The following is a 19,026-nucleotide window of genomic DNA, read 5'->3' on the forward strand; positions in this document are numbered from 1 at the left end:
TAATACAATTTAGCTCAATTGATTTTAGTGGAGCTACATCATTTTACACTATCTGAGAATCTGACTCCTGTTCTGAAACCCCTGAAGCTATTGATTCAAAACTTGCCATATTATGTTTAGCCCTTTCCTTTTCCAAGGTAGATACATGAGTACTGCACCAGGGAGTTTACCATCTTGAATGAGATCTCATATTCCATGCTTTCATTGGATACTTCAGAGATTCTTTGTATTTTTTATATGAGCAGCATTTTGCTGAAGCATTGTTGGCCTGCACCTCCACTTTTCCCATTGTTCTGCAGTGCACTAGTTGATAGCAGAGAGTGTTGTATTATCGGAAGATGTTATCTCAAGGAAATTATTTTCAAAAGAGAGATTAGAACTTTCAAAGGAATCTGGGAGTTATAAACTCCAGCAAAAGTTACATTTCAGTTAGGTGAATAATGTAGATAAACTGTTTAGAAAACGGTTGTTTTGGAAAATCATCATAAGCTCCATAATGCTTTTTTTTTTCCTAGCTGAAAAGATGTCTTTAACTCCCCTGTATGTGTTGGGGACTGGGAGAATATCTCAGTCACATTTTTATTCTGCTATAATCAGTTTGAGTAGATTTTGAACTTTTCACTCAAGTGTAACTCAAACAGGAAATTCAGAATTTCTTTTTCAAATGTTTAAAAATAGCAGCTATGTAATTGTATTGGCAGCTTATGCATGTGGAATAAAAGGGCTGGGCATTCCCAAAGGCATCATGTGCAAATCTGATAAAATAATTTGTTTTCTAGTTCTAAAATCTAGTTATTACAGAAATGAGTAGTTAGGTTATTGTCTTTAACCAACAAAAGAATTTAATTATATAATTCTCATTCTTGCATCCTTATGGCCATTTATTCAAGTGCCTTTTATGTAATAACAAAGGATCCATGCTTGCAGCTAATTCTTTGTGCATCTCCCGAGTTGTGTCCCTGACATCTCAGAAAGATATGAAACATAGAGTCCTCCAGTAAAGTATTATATAATCATACCACATTAATTCAAATATTTCCTTTCTACATATTGATTCCAAAACCAGGCACACTAAAAAAAAATTGCATTCAAAAGATATAAATCCAGGTAATAAACTGCATCTTAAAACTTCAGGTCCCTTCTAAGGCACAACAAAACAAATTTTGAGCTATCCAAAAATGTGTAATGCCAGTATGAGTGAGTGAAAAATCTCCACTTGACATAGAAGGAATTATATTTGATTACATCATAGGGATCTGTGAAACAGTAACCCTCTATTTCAACTGCCTAGGGCTAAATCCAGCTCACTTTATTCATGCAGAATTCCATGGACTTCAGGGGGAGTTTTGCTTGAATAATATAAACTGGATTCATCTCTGGATCTTTTTCACAGGGTCTTTTCTTTCCACATTTTGATCATAAATTGCCTTTTAATGAATTTTTCCAATGTGCTCAGTTTTGAAACAGCAGGTACTATTAAAATAAGTAGAAGTATAATATATGAATGCAGAGAATAGAGCAGGAATCCACAAATATAAAATCAAGTGTATTTGTTAAAGTACACAGGCTTGATACACTGTTTAAGATGACATTAATTCCATCATTACATAATAATAAGAAGCATCTGAAAGGGATTTTACTGCAGTAACATTCTAGTGAGCTGGTAAAATATAAAAGCAATCAGGAGAAAAATCACTGGTTAAGCAGTTAAATTAACATTTCATTATTTTTAATTGAGTGGAATAGCACTAACACTATGTGCAGTACTTTATGCAATTTCAATAAAGACAAATCAACTGTAACTAATTTGAATGCTTTATTAAGGCACATTTCAACCTTCCAGTGTGAATTATTGCAGTTAATTAAGTTTATTACTGTCCCATATAGCTTTGCAAATTGAGCCACTTTGGTGTGTTGAAGATCAGTGGAGTATTAATAAAATAATTGTTCCCCATTTAGTATCTCCATGGACATATAAATGTATGAGTAACACCCTGTAGTTCCACTTTCTGTCTCTGAACATTCCTAGTTCTTTGTGGCTGAGCCTTAGAATATCAGAGTAAACCTAATATGCTTTTAATATTTTATCTCTGCTTTTGAATATTGTGTGTATTTAGCAAGTTATGAAATGTACTAGATTGAGCATCCTAGACACCTACTGCCTTTTGCTACAGAACTGCACCAACTTTCTCATGGTGCCCCACGAATGTGCCTCAACTCTACTCTGAGATTACCACCTCTATGGTGACAGGGAAATTCAATTTCAATGCCTATTTTGTCCCTGGCTTTCAGGGATGCCAGTTGATCTGCATTGAGAGTGCTGAACTAATTTCACATGTGCCATTTCAGCATCATGAGATGGTCTGAAGCTGCAAAACATGAATCTGAATTTTAAACATCACAGTTTGGGGTTGGGGGCAGTTTAGGGGATTTTAGATTAGTTCATTGTAAAAATAGGGACTGTTTACAGAATTAAGATCCAGAGTCACCAAAAATTCTGAGGATTTGATTTGGGTCTGTCTCTGCTTCTGACCTGCTTATTTTGAGCTCAGTTGCCAATTTATTGATCCAGCTAGTCTCACATCCTTTCTCCAATGTAAAGTATCTTGAATTTAAATGATAGGTAGATTAGATATGTTTATGATGGAAGGAGGACTGCCTGGATCCAGTCCAGGCCTCAGTGGGGTTTTTGTCATTGACTTCATTGGAGCCAGGATTTCACCTTACATTTCTTCACTCCCAGTCATGATCCCTGCTCCCTAAGATGTGTTGCCTCCCTACATCCTCACCAACCCACTGATCATTTCTCTTCCCTCCAGCCTCACTCTTCCCTGCCCTAACTCTCAATTCCCAGCTCTAAACAAGAGCACTTGACAAAGGCCAGCAAGAGCCGTAACGTTTCTTTCCCTTTTTTTCTAATGAATGAGTACACAGTCTCGAAGTCCTTATGTGGGCAAAGCACCCATAGATTTTTAAAGGACAGTAGCCTAAGCTAGTAACATAAGTTAAGGCCCTGAAAAAATTTATTTTAGTAAATAAAGACTTTTTAGCCCTTCCTTTTAGTCAAGTTGGCTTTGGTATACCTTGGTGTCTTTTCAGAGATCTTTTTAATAAATAGCCCAGTATCGGGAAACACACCAATATCTGATGAATATTTTAAAATAAAAACTGTTGGAAAAAAACATTTTATTTCCCCAGGGAACATCCTAGATGGGGAGCTTCCAACACTGCTCTGGCTAGATGGCTCCCTCCAGCTTATGAAGATGGAATCAGCCAGCCCAAAGGATGGAATCCCAACTTCTTCTTTAATGGATCTCAACTGCCATTGGTTAGAACACCATAGAATCATTTGAAACACTTGCATTGGGCTACGTGCATGCCTGGGACTGTAAAATATCTTTTAAATCAGTGAAGTCAAACTGCAGATGAATATGGTTCATTAGCACTTATGTCAACAAAACTTTTCTGAAAAAAACACCCCCCTAAATGACATAAGATTTGCCAGCATAAGCGCTCGTGTGCACTGCGCTATGTTGGTGGGAGACACTCTTCCGCCAACATAGCTACCGCTGCTTGTTGAGCTGGTTTTATTCTGTCGACAGGAGAGCTCTCTCCCATCAACATAACATGGCTATATGAACAATCTTACAGCTGTGCCACTGTAAGCTTGTAAGTATAGACATGGCCTAAATTTTAGAATGGTGTGTTTTAATTAAGCGTATATTCAGGAGTCCAATTACTGAGTCCTCTCTTTTTACTCAAACCTTACTTACATGACTTCAGTTGGAGTTTCTTTGAGTAAGGCTTTGGGCCATTATTAGATATTTAATTAGTACCTGAAGTCTAGGCATGGATTTGATATTTAAGAAAGAAGGCAAAGTCTTGGCAATTAAAACTTTAATACATATTCCAATAACTGCATCACAGTAGTGTATTCAGCGTTTTATATCACCAGCACTTTGTCTGAAAATAGATTGGTAATGGTCTAGATTGAATAACTACTGAACTGAAATTTGCTCTGAGGTACTGCCAAACCAGATTTTCATGCAGTGCTTGTTTTATAAGAGTCTATACTTGAGAACTGTGGAGAGAGTTGGCCTATAAAGTGGCCAGTGGAAAATCCTACTCTATGTATATTTACAGTTGTGTGGTCTTTTTAATGAACTTGGTGGCTGAGGTAAACAGAGAGCCATTTACTCTGCAGCCGTGATAGGAACCTTTGAAAAAGAAATCATTAGTTCACTGTAAGGAGAATATTACGTGCACAGTAGTTACATAAGGCAGCTTCTGGGTGACAACATAAATGGAAAATGACTGCAGGTAAATATATTGTTCATTTATATACAGCAATACAATTTCTTTGCACATTAAGATAACACAATTGCACAAATATTACCAACATACTGTAATTTCATCTATTATGTAATTCAAACTACTAATGTAAGGAACCACTGCGATATTACTTGATGGATTTTGGCACAGCAAATTGTTATAATACTGAAGAGATGGCAATAGTGAAAGGTCTGAACCAAAACATTTATATCTGAAACTGGATGCAAACTTCCCTATTTTCAGTGGAGAGGATTGGATCTGGTGTGTCTGGTTCAGGCTCATCTCAAATTGTCAGATTTACCCTTACTGCATTGACTCAGAAACCACAGTCTTTTGTGTTCACAGTCTTGTCATTTTACCCTTCACATATTTAATAATGATGGGAGACAGATTTTAGTGTTCATGTCACTTTCAAGTCCTTTTACAAATTAAATGACATCATAACTTTAAGCAGTACAATGTGGGGTTTATAGATGAAAAACTGACATTTGAATGAGAAATTTTACAGTGGATGTTATCAATTGCACATATTTCCAGGTTCATTAAGTCTTGTGCTAATGGAGTGAAACGCATTAAAACAAAGCTTGTACTATTGCATGGAATCTGACATACATTCAGCATAACACCAACAAGCTTCCCTCCCCCTTATGTTTAGCTACACTTTAAAATACCATACAATATACGAATATGAAATTAGTGCCATGTAAAAAAATATTGATTTTCTATGCTGTTTTTTGCAGATTTCAGTAATTTGTGTTCTTTTATTTATTATAAGTTACTCTTTAATAGAAAACATGCAGAGTCAAGGTAAGGGATAAATATTAGAATTATCATAAGACAGAATATTAGAAGACAGTGTAGCTCAACGCCATCTCCATGGTCATTTAATTTACAATGCAGAGTTACAGTGATATGAAAACCTTTGTCAGTAAATTACAGTGAACCACAGATGGCCTCTGTGCTCCTGTGAGTAAGTTATTCCCATGTGGGAGACTGGAAATGCCTCCAATGTGCACTTTCAATGAATTCTCCTCCATTCCTGTGTTGTGGGATAGAGTTTCCCACCAACTTGCAATCCTGCAAAACAGCTGGGGTTTTGGGCCACAGACCCCCCCACCATCTGCACAGAGGGTGTGTGTCACTGTACTCTCTCCCTACCTACTATTTCTGTGCAGTTCTCTCAGCAGTATGACTCAGCAGGCTGTTGTCCATGAGAGGATCTTTCACAGCCCCAAAGAGAAATCTGTGAAAGATAATGTTGGCTCAGTCAACATTAACTTGTGTTGGTTTGCCCTGATGGTTTTGGTTGGGTGAGGAGGCAACTATGCCATATTGAGTAAGCATCCCCTCATGTAAATCTCTCAGAAGGGCTTCTGCAGAGTTGAGATAAGGAGCACGTTGAGGAGCTGGCTATCCCCAACAGCCAGATTCACTGGGTCTTGACTTCCTTCTGCCTGGGAATATTCAGTGGAACATTTGGGTCTCTGTTTGGTACCTAAAATGCTGTGTATGTGAATAGCTTGTATGGCATGGAGCAGCGTGAAGCCCCAGTAACTGCACTAATCGGAGGCTGCCTGCTAACACTGCACCTTTGTTAAAAGACTAGAAAACAGAACAAATAGAATGAAAACTTTTTAGACATTGTAAAAGAAAACATGTGAGATTCAAAAGAGTCAGAAAAGAAACTGATCAGAGATGTGCTACTTATTTGGTAACTACACAGAAAAACTCAGCTGAAATATCTTTGAACCTGCTTTGTGGTACTGACATCTCAGCTTTTGAACAGGAAAATCATACTGTCAGTGTCTTTTTAAAACAAGCCATTAGAAGTACTCCACAACATAAAATATCCTGGCAAAAGTGATAGCTTTTATCACTACTTCCTCTGCCTTTTTAGTGTTTTATCCATAAGTGAAAGGTAAATAATATTTGGCATACCAGATAAATTAGCTCTTTCTTTCCTAGGTTCGTGAAGTGACAAGAAAAATTATTCATTCATCTAATGAGGCTGTTACGGAAGACAATCTATATTCTGATATCATTATGGTGTGGGGACAATACATAAGTCATGACATTTCATTCACACCTCAGAGCACAAACAGAGCTGCCTTTCTAAGAGGAGTAGAATGCAAGATGACATGTGAAAACCAAAAATCATGTTTTCCAATAAAGGTATGATTTAAAATCCATTTGTTCAAGGGAAGCACTAGTTGGCAAACAGGTAAAGTAGATTGTGAGAGAATGGTCAAGGAATTTGACAGATCGTTCAGAAATAACAAAGCAAAAAATAATAGAATATTTGCAATCCAACATCATTAATTAATGATGCAGGAAGGCAGATATATAAAAAGATATATAGAGAGATAATCCTATATTCATCTCCACATATAGGTAGATAAAAGAAGGATATCAAAGATATTTAGTACAAATATAATGATTTTTAGCTATGGGGTTTATGTTGTAGAGAATTCATCTTATCAGGCAAGAAAAAATGTTGTTACTATTTTCAAGTATCAAGGTTTTGAATTCCAGTGAGGAAAGTAGGAAAATAGTCATAAATAATTCTCTTTTTAAACTGTTACTCAGCTAAAGTGCAGTAATTTTACCCTGGGAAGGCAAGGATATTTCCATCAGCTAATACAAACTTTTGAAAGGAGGTGTGTTCGAACTATGTGGCTAAAATGATCTTCAGAGTTTTGCAGAAACTTACATACATGGGGGTCATTGCTTTTGAGAAGATGGAAAAAGTTGGACTTCAGGAGCTAGTTATTTCCTAGTAGGGAAAGAAATGAGCTGGCATAGATACACAGTTCTGTACCATGCCTGATGAATTTATAAGTAAGATAGTTCTTTCATGCAGATGATAGGTAGCAAACTCGAAATACAGCTTGAAACTCACTAATGTACTGTCATGGAGCCTTACAATTCTACCTGCTGTCCCGCAAGGATTTTCCCACTCCCACCCACCCCACTTTATGAATAACACTGAGTTGTCCACACACACACACACACCAGAGCTTCAGTAAAAAATTTCATGTTCAAACGCTAAAACCGGACTTCAATCCTGCAACTGCTTCTACTCTGAAGGCACTGCTTCCACTCCTGTACAGAGCTTCCTTGTGATAAATTATGGATTCCCCCAAGACACAAGACTTGGTTATCTATTGCCCTGCACCTTGTGCAGTTTTTTATGCTATTGCAAAGTAGCCCACTTTACATTCATCTACCACTTGCATAAATGACTACATGGTGCAGGGCAATGGATGATCAGATCCATAGCCTTCTGAGTAGCAAATGAGGCTGTTGGGGAGATCATGGAGGGAGTTTTAGACTGTTCAGATGTTGAAAATAAGTTTTAGATTAATATCCTAATTTTTGGATTCTTTTCTTGACTAAGCTAATGTCATCTGAACCTTTAAATCTGTTGAGGTTTGCCCACCTCTATTCTTCATTGTTTTTTTGATTAATCCAAACCAATGACAGTGATATTTATTGTAACGATATCTGGAAGCAGTTTGAATATTTTACTCATTCTATTGACTAGTTAGGCCTCTCAATTGTGATGTGCTTCTTGTCTGGCAGTTCCTTTCCATTAGCATGAGGTAGATACAGTAGAACAGCAATCATCTTGAGCAGAGTCTCCCATCCACCCCCGATTTTCTTTTTTTAATTTCTCAGGTAAGAGGTTCCTAAGAGATGTGTCCTTATCATCTTGAATCTGTTTCTTCTTGTTAATTGTACTCCTAAGCATTACTTGACATTTACACCTGCCAAGACATATCAAACATGCCATGACACGTCTCCTCGGAAGTTAGAAAACTGTGCATTTTGAAAATTTCAAATGAAGATGGTTCATTTTTCTAATGGACCCTGTTATGTGCAGAGTGTTTATAACCTGAGTTTTACTTTCTTACAAAGTTTAAAAGACTTTGAGGGCAGTAGCTGACATTTCCTTAGAACAAAAAGGCACATTAATTAAGCAATTTTGAAGCTCTCCTTTTATAACATGTAAGTACATCCATATCCATTAGATTTCTCGGATCTAATACCAGTTTAAACAGGGCAGATGAAGATGGATGTACTTCTGCTTCTGAGTTATATGCCAAGTACTTTCCATGCACTTTTGTCAAGGCAATAGGAAACATTACACAAAGCAATTCTTTACTGTGACCAGATGAAGCATTTTTCTAACTTTGAAAAAGGAGCTAATAAAATTTTCCTCAAGAATCAGCTTTCTCCTGAAAGCTAAACTATTTTTTTTCAATTTTGAAAAGCAAAAGCAAAAGAAAAAAAAAACTACACATAACGAACTGTCACATTCTGAGGTACAGTCCAGACCAGTGATGGGTTGTGTCACTGTTTGTCCATAACCTTGGGAGCCTCACAATGCTTTGCTGTTATAACTCCCAACCTGAGCTGCTCCCAACCAGCCTACCAGGATACCCTCAGTGTCTGTGTACTAGACATCCCTGGTTCAGAAGCTCTGACCCCAGAAGCCTGTCTACAGCCTGACCCCAGCAGCCTTTGTTACTTTGGGCAGGGTGAGCCCAAAACAATCCCAATTCCAAATTTTCCCGAAACGATCTGCTATGTCCAGCCCTCTCCTGGAAAGTACAGAGAAATAATATGGGATTTTTTTGTTCCTTTAAAGACACAAAAGTACATCACAGTTATTTACTTAACTCGGGGTAAATATAACCTTCCCTTTAAACAGAGCACTGAGTTGGTTTATGGTAAAATTGAATAAATTTATTAACGAAATATAAATAGGATTAAGTGAGTTCAAGCTGAAAGAATGAAGATAGAAAAGGTTACAAGTAAAACAAAACAAAATATGGTTCTAAAGGTCGAAAAGTTAATCTAGCAAAATACAGGCTTTGTTCTAGATGTTTTTCTCACCCGTCCTTCTTCTTTCCAGCATTGGCTGACTTCCCCTCAGACAGGACTTTTCACAAAAGTACAAGGTTTTGGCTTTCCTTGTCTTCCTAGGTGAAACAGTTTTGCCTAAGCAGGGTTTTCACCCTGTTGATTGAAGGACCATCTTTCTCCGCTTTCTCTGTTCCCTAGTGATGGATGTCAAAGACAGGGCCGGCTCTAGGCACCAGCAAAGCAAGCAGTTGCTTTGGGCGGCAGATTTGCAAGGGGCGCAAGAAGCCAGCATGGGAGCTGAGAACCAACAGGGGGCCCTGGGAGCTGTAGTTCCTTGGTTAGCTCCCTGCCTATAGAGCCAGCCTTGGAGCAGGGAAAGAACTACATTTCCCAGCATTCCCTTGGCCACTAGCAACAGGAAAGGGCGGGAGAAGGAGTATGGAACTGAAATCGGCAACTTGCTGTGAATGGTAGGGACAGACCCAGCTCTAGGTTTTTTGCCGCCCTGGGCTTCCCCCGCACCCTTGTATTGCCCCAGCCCTGGACTCTCCCCTGCCACCCCAGCTCTGGCCCCCACCTGCACCCCCCTGCCGCCCCAGCCCTGGGCTCTTCCCTCCCACCCGCACCTCCTGCCGCCACATCCGCATCTCCTGCTGCCCCAGCCCTGGGCTCTTCCCCCCCTGCACCCGCACCCTCTGCTGCCCCAGCTCTGGCCCCCACCTGCAACTCCTGCCGCCCCAGCCTTTGGCTCTCTCCCCTCCTCCCCCGCACCTCCTGCTGCCCCAGCCCTGGGCTCTCCCCCCACCCCCCGCACCCTCTGCCGCCCCAGCTCTGGCCCACACCTGCACTCCCCTGCTCCCCCAGCCCTGGGCTCTCCCCCCACCTGCACCTCCTGCTGCCCCAGTCCTGGGCTCTCCCCCAAAGAAGGAATTGGGGGAACTAACTGGATGGTGCACCTCTCTATCTGAAGCCTAGCAAGGGAGGTATGTGGATCCCACTAGAATTTAAAATGAAAAGTATGGGAGGGGAGGCTCTACTAGACTGGGCAGCTTTAGATACAGAACCAGGCATGTAGAAGGATTTACACTTCTGAGCCATGGAAGCAGAAATTGACTTTTCCTTTCCAGATTTAGCTAATATTCAGAAAGGGAATCTAGCACCTGCCTTCCAAATTTGAACAGCCTCAAAATTCAGGAATGCTCAAGCTCAATTTGGGCAGCTGTTGCTTCATTTCCCCCAAATCAAATATATTGATCCACTGTAACTTGCTGTAGAAAAAGTAGAATAAATTGAGCAAGAAATGCTTCCCAGTGGTTATTAGTACTGAAATTGATATTTTCAACAGCCATTGCTTTTTTTTTTAAGTTTTAGTTTTATTTGTTTAAAAGGAAGACCGTGATAGTGTATTCCCCATAAAAACAAAGAATGGAACAAAAGAATAATAAAGGTACCTCAACTTTTCCTCATTTATGTAGGACAGTCTTATAATATGCATCCAGATATCCTCCAGTCACACAAGCTGAAAATTGTTCCACTTTACTGCAGTTCTGTAACCATGCGGGAACCAGTCCTGTCTGTGTTCTGTGCACATCCAAAATTCCTGCTGAATGACCCGCCCTGGGAGCGAGTTACCAGTGACCCAGGGCTTGGGTGGCAGGAGGTTGCAGTTTGGGGCAGGGGAGAGGGAGAGGGAGAGAGCCCAGGGCTGGGCGGGGGGGCAGCAGCCAAAAAATTTTTTGCTTGGGGCAGCAAAAAACCTAGAGCCGGCCCTGGTCAAAGATGGGTTTTGGCCTCACTTCTATCTTCCATAGTTCAATTAATTTGTTTCAGGAGGCAGGATGACCTCATGCTGTTCCTCTCTTCCTGTGGGTTGGCCCCCACCCTGTAAGTTTTTTATGGAAATGGGGCTTCCATTGTTTCTGATTCCATAATACTTAATTAGAGACAGGTAAGTAGCTGTGACATTTGCTCTTGTCTGAGCAGACTTTACAACCTAATATCAATGAGTATCTGTAATTCCTTACATAATGCTAATACATACAGTTCACAATTATATTTATCACCAGTGTTTCTTTAGCTTTCACTAAAGACCTTACTCGATATGCTTTTATACTACAGTAATATTGTATACTATCAGTTGATTCAATTTCATATCACTTGAGGTTCAACCTCCCCATCTTTATAAGCCAGTAAACCTTTGCAATTAATTCTTCTGAAAAGTAAATCCAGGCCAAACTTCTCTCTCCTGCTGGGTGCAGATTTCATGCTGTCCTCTCTCCCACCAGGGCTGGCTCCAGGCACTAGCCCTCCAAGCATGTGCTTGGGGCGGCACCTGGAGGGGGGCAGCGCTCACCCGAGGAGAGCGGGGCCGCGGCCGGGCTCGCCGCCCTCCCCCGGCGCTCCGGGCGCCAGGGGAGAGCTGGGCCGCAGCGAGCTCTCCGCCCTCCTCCCGGCACTCTCGCCAGCCGGGGAGAGCGGGGCCGCGGCCGGGCTCGGTGCCCTCCTCTGCCGCGCTCCCCGCCGGAAGGCAGGGGGCGGCGGAAGGCTTTTTTGCCTGGGGCGGCAAAAAAGCCAGAGCCAGCCCTGTCTCCCACCTGCTAGCATTATGTTTGCTTCTATCCCCCATCAGCCCAATGGGTCTGTTTACTGTCTATACATGAACTGAGGTAAACACACATTCTTATGTTTAGGATAGACCTGTTAAATAACTCTTCCTTATATACCTGGTTCAAATATATTTTAGTTAGTGTTAATTCCAGAATATATCCATAACTCATTGTATACATATATCATACAAGAATATTAATGATCAGTAAGTTATTAGTTTTCAAGTGATATCTCAAAACACATATTTTGTAATGTAAGTACAGAATTCGTAAATGTTAAGGCCAAAAAGAACCATTACGGTCATCTAGTATGACCTCTTGCATAACTCAGGCCACAGAATTTCATTGGATTCCTGCATCAAGCCCATAACTTCTGGTTGAGTTAGTTCATATCTTTCAGAAAGATGTAAAGGGATCACTTCATCCAGTACTGGGATGGGATACCACAGCTGTTTTAACAGAGCACTATAACTCTTTGGGACAGGAAGAGGTGGGAAATATCCAGAAACTCAGGCTATGCAAAGAAATCTCTCTGAGACGTAATTAAATGGAGAAACCTGGCTATAAAAAACAGAAGTTTTCCTTTGTATCTTTCTCAGTAGAGATGTGCCAGAGTTGGTTAGATTTTTTCTGAGCCCAGCAGCCTCGTGTACAGTTGCTATCTGAGCCCGTGGTATCCACTAACTGAACTGCAGTAGTCAGAACTATTCATCCTAAACCCAGTCTAATTGAAATATATTCAGCCTTTTGTTTTAGAGAGGTACATATTAAAGAGGTTGCAGTCTTAATTTTCTAAGTCCTACCTGGGCTTTCTGTCTCTCGTTTTTTTTTTTTTTAAATTAATCTCTCCTGATTTGAGGGTTAGGTATAGGGAATCTCTTTCAAACCACTAGAATGTTTCAAAACAGAAGAAGAACAGGAGTACTTGTGGCACCTTAGAGACTAACAAATTTATTAGAGCATAAGCTTTCGTGGACTACAGCCCACTTCTTCGGATGCATATAGAATGGAACATATAATGAGGAGATATATATACACACTGTGTGTATATATATCTCCTCATTATATGTTCCATTCTATATGCATCCGAAGAAGTGGGCTGTAGTCCACGAAAGCTTATGCTCTAATAAATTTGTTAGTCTCTAAGGTGCCACAAGTACTCCTGTTCTTCTTTTTGCGGATACAGACTAACACGGCTGTTACTCTGAAACTTGTCAAAACAGAAGAAACCTTTTCAGTATGACCACTACAACCCCTGACTGATTCCTGCATGGAGTCTTTCAACAATAAATGACAAAAATCACCAGCATAATTTATATCTTTAAAACAGCATCGGCTGTAAAATAGACCCATAATTAAATGGATGGGGAGATTGAGATGCTTTTTCACCCTCAATGGTCACTTCAGGTCAGAGTCAAGGCACAATGAAGCATTATTAGGGCTTCCATAGTGTACTGGTTCTGTTCTGGTTTATTATTTATTGTATTACAGTAGTTTCTAGAGACCCCAACTGATATCCCCAATGTCCCATTATGCTAGACACTGTACAGAGACATAATAAGAGATAGTTCTGAAAAAATTACAATGTAAATAGACAAGACACAAAAGGTGAGAAAGGAAATTGAGGCACAGAGAGTAGAGATAACTCGCTCAAGGTCACCCAGCAAGCTAGTATCAGAGCCAGAAATAGAATTTAGGTCTGTCTTCTGAGCCCTGGACTACCCTGCCTCTCAGAATCTCCTGCACATAAACAGAGAATTTGAGTTATCCTTGCTATCAATATAGAAAACTTCCACAAACCTTGAATTCCTTTTAAAAAAACTGCAACAAACACTTCTCTTCATGTGGTCACTTTCCGCAGAACCAATTTGCTATAGGAGTTAGACAATGCAGTGCATTGAAACAATTTGTGACTTTCATTCTGCTACACTTCACAATCAGCATGTTCTTTTGTGCATTTATAATATAATTTTAAGTTTATGTGCAGCTGACCCAGGAAAGCTACCATAGCCAGGTGGGGTGGGGTTTTTTTATTTTTATTTTTTTGTTTTGCTTTGTTTTGTTTTTTACCTCCTTAATTATTCTTTGCAAAGAAATGGATTGATAAGAATATTCTTCACTGATTTTAGAGAGAAATGCCATTTTATATTCATTTCAATAAAAAACACTTTTTTTCCAGGTCATGTTTGATATCATTTGAAAAAATAACATAAGAAACCTTCATTTGCTCATTGAGCTGCTGGCTGCACACTACTTAGCCCATGAAAAAGAAAAGGACTCATTATGCAGTTCTGCCAGTCCCTTAATGTTCATTACTGCTGCTTTCCTCCGCTGGGGCACAGAATGATCTGAATTAAAATTGCAGAGGCAGTTAACCAAAGAATATTCACTGTGAACTTCACAGACTCTTGGTCTGTTTTGTTGTGGTCCTCTCTGTTTACTAAGTTAAAGGCCAAACATACATTTCTTTCAATTATAGCCAAACTCTTCCAATCCTTTCCTGATAACTAGAAGCAAGAGGTAGTCAAATCCAGACAGCACTCTGTAGCTGTCAGTCTCAGAAGAAACTGTATTTGGAATAGAAACCTAGCCCTTTGCCCACCCTACCAGCTTCAGGGAAGCAGAGACCACCATAGCAGCAAGAGACTTAATAATGGGGACAAACTCTAGACTAGAAACCCAAGGGAAAATAAATAATTGATTTTAACAACTGAAGGAACAAACAGCAAAATAAACAAAATATATGTTTACTCACAAAATATAATAACCTACCATTGAAATTATCCTACTTAGCTAATGGGGAAAGAAGTGAGAGGATTTCTTAAGCAGGCAGGTTTTAATAGGCTTAGAAAATAAACAAGTATTGCTTTAACATGATGATAGCACTCCCTACAGTGATGAGCTTTCAGTAGTTAGAAAAATCTATTTAACAAATGAGATAAAAATACCAGCACCATGTAAAGCTGTTAAGCTCCATTCCACAGTTCCTGTTAGCCTTTTTTCACCCCTCTTAAATCAGATTTTATTTCCATAACCCCCAAAGAGACTTCTAGCTTGTATGATCTCCCTCCAGCCCCTCCACACCTCTTTGATCTTTTCACAGGATATTCCAGCTGTCTCAAATTTGTGCACATGTCAACACTGGTTTTGGAGCCTGCTGAACTAACTTGTTTAAATAACAAAAGTCTAAGCAAAACAATGTAGAAATTTGAAAGGTAATTATATCACCTTGTAGGATGTCTGCAACATTAATATGTCTATCCATGCTTCTTTGCTGCTATAGTATTTGTTTGAAAATTTAACAGCAAACAAATAGGATGAAAAGAAAAAGCGGATTAGGTCAGGTGTCTCTTCAAAGCAGATGTGTTTTACTTTATCAAACGCCTGCAGATGGTTACCCTCTGGGGGATATTTCAGCAGCTTCAGTAAGTGGTACCTGTACTTCCTTACCAATGGTAAAAGATCAATGGGTAAGAAAGTATAGATTTTCCCAAAAGTTCATAATTGCATATTCTTTGAAACTCAAAATCATGTTTTTAACAGCAGTTTTCATTGGAGGTGTGTATTTTTAAACTCTGGGCCTTGACACATCCTTTTTATGGCTCACCATGTCTAATTACACTGTGCGTGGTGATCTGTTAGAATCTGGAAATGATGGGATTTTCAAAAAAACTGCAGTTCATAAAAGCAGCTCTGTATTAAACAGGGCAGATAGACTTCAGACATTCCGAAACATGATTGTTTTTATTTTAGTGATTAATTTTATTTTCTTAAACAGAATAGCTGACTCAGAGTTTCTTCTAAAATGTAAAGAAATCCTGTCCTCCTCTGCCTGTTGATTAAGAAGTTCAGGGGAGAGGCCTCCATGGTGCACACCTGCTAATCAATTCACAAAATGTCCAGTTAGGGCATAATCCCAAACTCATTGAAGTAAAGGGGTTGTTGATGTCATTTGACATCACAACTTCTCCATATATTTCATTGATTTCAATGAGCTTTGGGTCAGGCCCTAACTGAGGCGAAGTCTCCCTGGTCCACGTGCACTGTACAAAGACGAGCTCTCTGAAGCAAGAGCTTTTGCACAGTCCTGCTCCGGACTATGGGCACCTTCGCTACATCTGAGTGTAGGCAGCTAGGTTAGCTGCACATGCGCAAGCAGCATGGCTTTCTGAAATGAGAAAACTCATGCAAAATCTGTTATAGCACACAATGTTCAATGACTAATAACTTGATCATGTGAAAAACAATTTTTACCAGAACTCACAGGCAATTCTCTTCAGTGAGACCTGTTTGATGATGAATTTCATGGGTTTAATTCAGTCATAGAATTGTTCAGAAAACATAGCAGTACATTGTTTTTTTAATGGAGAAAGTATATTTTTTTCACTCTGCCTGTTCTCAAAAATGGCTAGACCATTTTTGCTCAAACTTCAAAAACATATATACCTAAATAAAGAACACAGAGACAACCCTAGAAAACTTTAGTCCAGAAAAAAGGTGTTTCAAAAAAATATGAACAACTGAAATGTAGGGTTTAGAATGGAAACCTTTATGGAACCCTTACTGCAGTAGTCACTTCCAGTCCAGCTATGTTATTTTCACTGCAGAAAATGTCTATTTTATTACACAGGTATTTGCCAATGATACGCTATCAACAGGAAGAGAGTGCATGCCTTTTTATCGTTCATCTCCTGCATGTGGCACTGGTGATCATAGCATTCTCTTTGGAAATCTATCAACATTAAAGCCAAGAGAACAGATCAATGGTTTAACCTCTTTCCTTGATGCTTCCACTGTCTATGGCAGCACGCCTGCTGTGGAAAACAAACTAAGGAATTTTACCAGCAAAGAAGGCCTCCTTAGAACAAATGTGCGATATTATGACAATGATCGGGAATACCTGCCTTTTGTAGACCAGGTCCCATCTCCCTGTGCACAAGACCCTAACTCAGATGAAGCTGAAAGGATCGAATGCTTTATGGCTGGGGACAGCAGGTCTAGTGAAGTAATCTCATTGACAGCTATGCACACCTTGTGGCTGCGAGAACACAACCGCCTGGCTAAAGCACTGAAAAAACTGAACAGACATTGGAGCTCGGAAACAGTTTACCAAGAAGCTCGCAAAATTGTTGGTGCTCTACATCAGGTTGGCGGACTAGTTAATTGTCAATTTATTGCTATGGCTCTGCTATGATTTAATTAGGCACAAAACTGAAAATGTGTTTTCATGAGCTGAATAGCTTTTTGAGGGTCTTGTTACCTTCCTTGCTGTCTCTATTTTCAACTTCAGATTTTTGGTGTCAGATTTTCATTCTTTTCTCAAACGTCTTAATATTTAGATTCCTTTGTTTGTTCAGATGCCACTCCTCTCTGCTGTCATTTTTTCTGGCATCTTTGTCTGCCCTTTCTAGCTGCATTTCCTCTTTCCTCAGACTTTTCCTTCTATTTATTCTACTGAGGTCTCTTTGCTCTTTCTGGCTCTCTCTTCTTTTTAGTAATTTTGGGAAAGGAAGCAAGTAAAAAAGTAGGTAAGTCTCCCACAGGGCACAAAAGTTTGTATTTCTAATGCAAAATCTATAAACAAATATTCTCCTTCCATAAAAAGACCATAAGCTTCACACTACCAAACTAATGCATAAACCCCTAGGGCGGGGCATAGACTTTGAGCCCTAAAACTTGTGAAAGAGATATCAATATGGAAAATAACAAAGCAGACAGGAAAGTAGAGATACAGAGTTTCATATTAAATCAATGAGTAGAAGTCTTCATAATTAAACTGAAATTCTAACATCCACCAGGGTTTCACTTTCAAGAATTATAATCTTCTACATTAAGATACTCTTATGAGATATTTTGTTTTCATTTTACTTTCAAATATAATGTCTCTCCCAACCATTCCATTGTGATTTGAAAAATCTATCCTTAGATTACAGAGTGTATTTATTGATTCACAGACAAGTAGAGCAAATATTACATCCAGGTATCCAAATCAAGTAAAAACTCTTTACGTTACCAATACACTCTAGCCTATGAATTTGGACATGAACATTATATTTAGGTCATAAAACTAACTTTTCTTTAGCAGTTTTCCAGTGAGGAAAATGGTTATTTCTCCTTGTTCACACTGATCCAGTCTCTGTGTTATAATCCATAGCACTGGATCTGAAATATCAGTTTTGGAACACTTTGGAAACAACAGGCCTTTCACACAGTCTCTAATTGCTAGCAGCTGAAATATTTGTGACACCAGATTGTGGATTTTTCTGAAGAGTAATAGGGAGAAAAGCAGACTTTAATGATCATGAAAAAATATTGCTTTCCTTCCACCTGAACTCTCTGTAGTAAACATGGAATGAGTCCTTCAGGAAACCATGTGCATTTGATGTGAGACTACTGGTTGCACGAAGAAAGAATACACATAGAAAAATAACTCATTTTATTTGGAATCAGTATGTAATCTGTCTATTTTAGATAGTCCGGCCATTAGCCTCTCTTTCAGCTCTCCCAAGTCAATTCCTCTCTCTTAAGTGTATTTTTTGTTTTAAAATCATTGTATTAACAAGCTCAGACTGGTTATTGGTACTAGTTAGAAGAAAAGAACAAATCAGAAATCCCAAAACTAGGCTTCTGTGCACGCTGATGTTAGTGGGTAGGAATATGAAACATCATGCCCTTAAACAAAATAGTTTGCACAAGGCATTATTCTTTATGACTCTGGGCTACTTATTATCTCTACCAGTATCACAAAATAATGAGATCAGCCTGTGGCATATGAGTAATATTTTTGAGCTGACCTATTCTATTTAAGGACACTCATTCAGTGGATGTAATTGTAGTAGCTTTATTAGAGTGTTATAATAACTAGAGCACAGGCAAAAGCTATGGTTGGAGTTGTCTAAAACTTCCATTCCAGGATTCTATATTCAGTTGCTCTAACTTCCTAAGATTTTCATCTTTTTGGCGGAATATGTCCAGGTCTAGTCTCTCCCTGAGGGTGCAAATTTATGGAGAGCTTGAACAAAACCAGTTCATCCTTTTTTAAAAAGGAATATGATTTTTTTAAAGCACTATTACCATTAGACTTTTTTTTTCAATGTTGCTTTTTAAACAGCTCTACTGACAAGCAAACAGAAGTCAAAACTTGACATTAATACAGCCCTTGGAAGGGACTCGTGCCTTTCAAGGTTCTGGGGGTTTGATTTGTTTTAGTTATGGAGAT

The 19,026-nt window shown here is 39.2% G+C and overlaps 1 protein-coding gene across 10 annotated transcripts in view; it reads left to right on the forward strand.

Annotated features, from left to right (window-relative positions):
* TPO (thyroid peroxidase) overlaps positions 1-19,026 on the forward strand; it is a 104,028-nt gene that overhangs the window by 20,900 nt on the left and 64,102 nt on the right. For 9 of the 10 annotated variants that reach the window (XM_054021484.1, XM_054021489.1, XM_054021487.1 and 6 more), the window contains 3 exons: positions 3,199-3,328; positions 6,298-6,504; positions 16,438-16,953. In XM_054021484.1, the coding sequence (XP_053877459.1) occupies positions 3,199-3,328; positions 6,298-6,504; positions 16,438-16,953 (853 nt within the window). The remainder of the gene's footprint in view (positions 1-3,198; positions 3,329-6,297; positions 6,505-16,437; positions 16,954-19,026) is intronic. The other variant, XM_054021492.1, reaches the window with a different exon arrangement.

The sequence above is a fragment of the Malaclemys terrapin genome, chromosome 3 (genome assembly GCF_027887155.1).
Source record: "Malaclemys terrapin pileata isolate rMalTer1 chromosome 3, rMalTer1.hap1, whole genome shotgun sequence".
NCBI lineage: Eukaryota > Metazoa > Chordata > Testudines > Emydidae > Malaclemys > Malaclemys terrapin.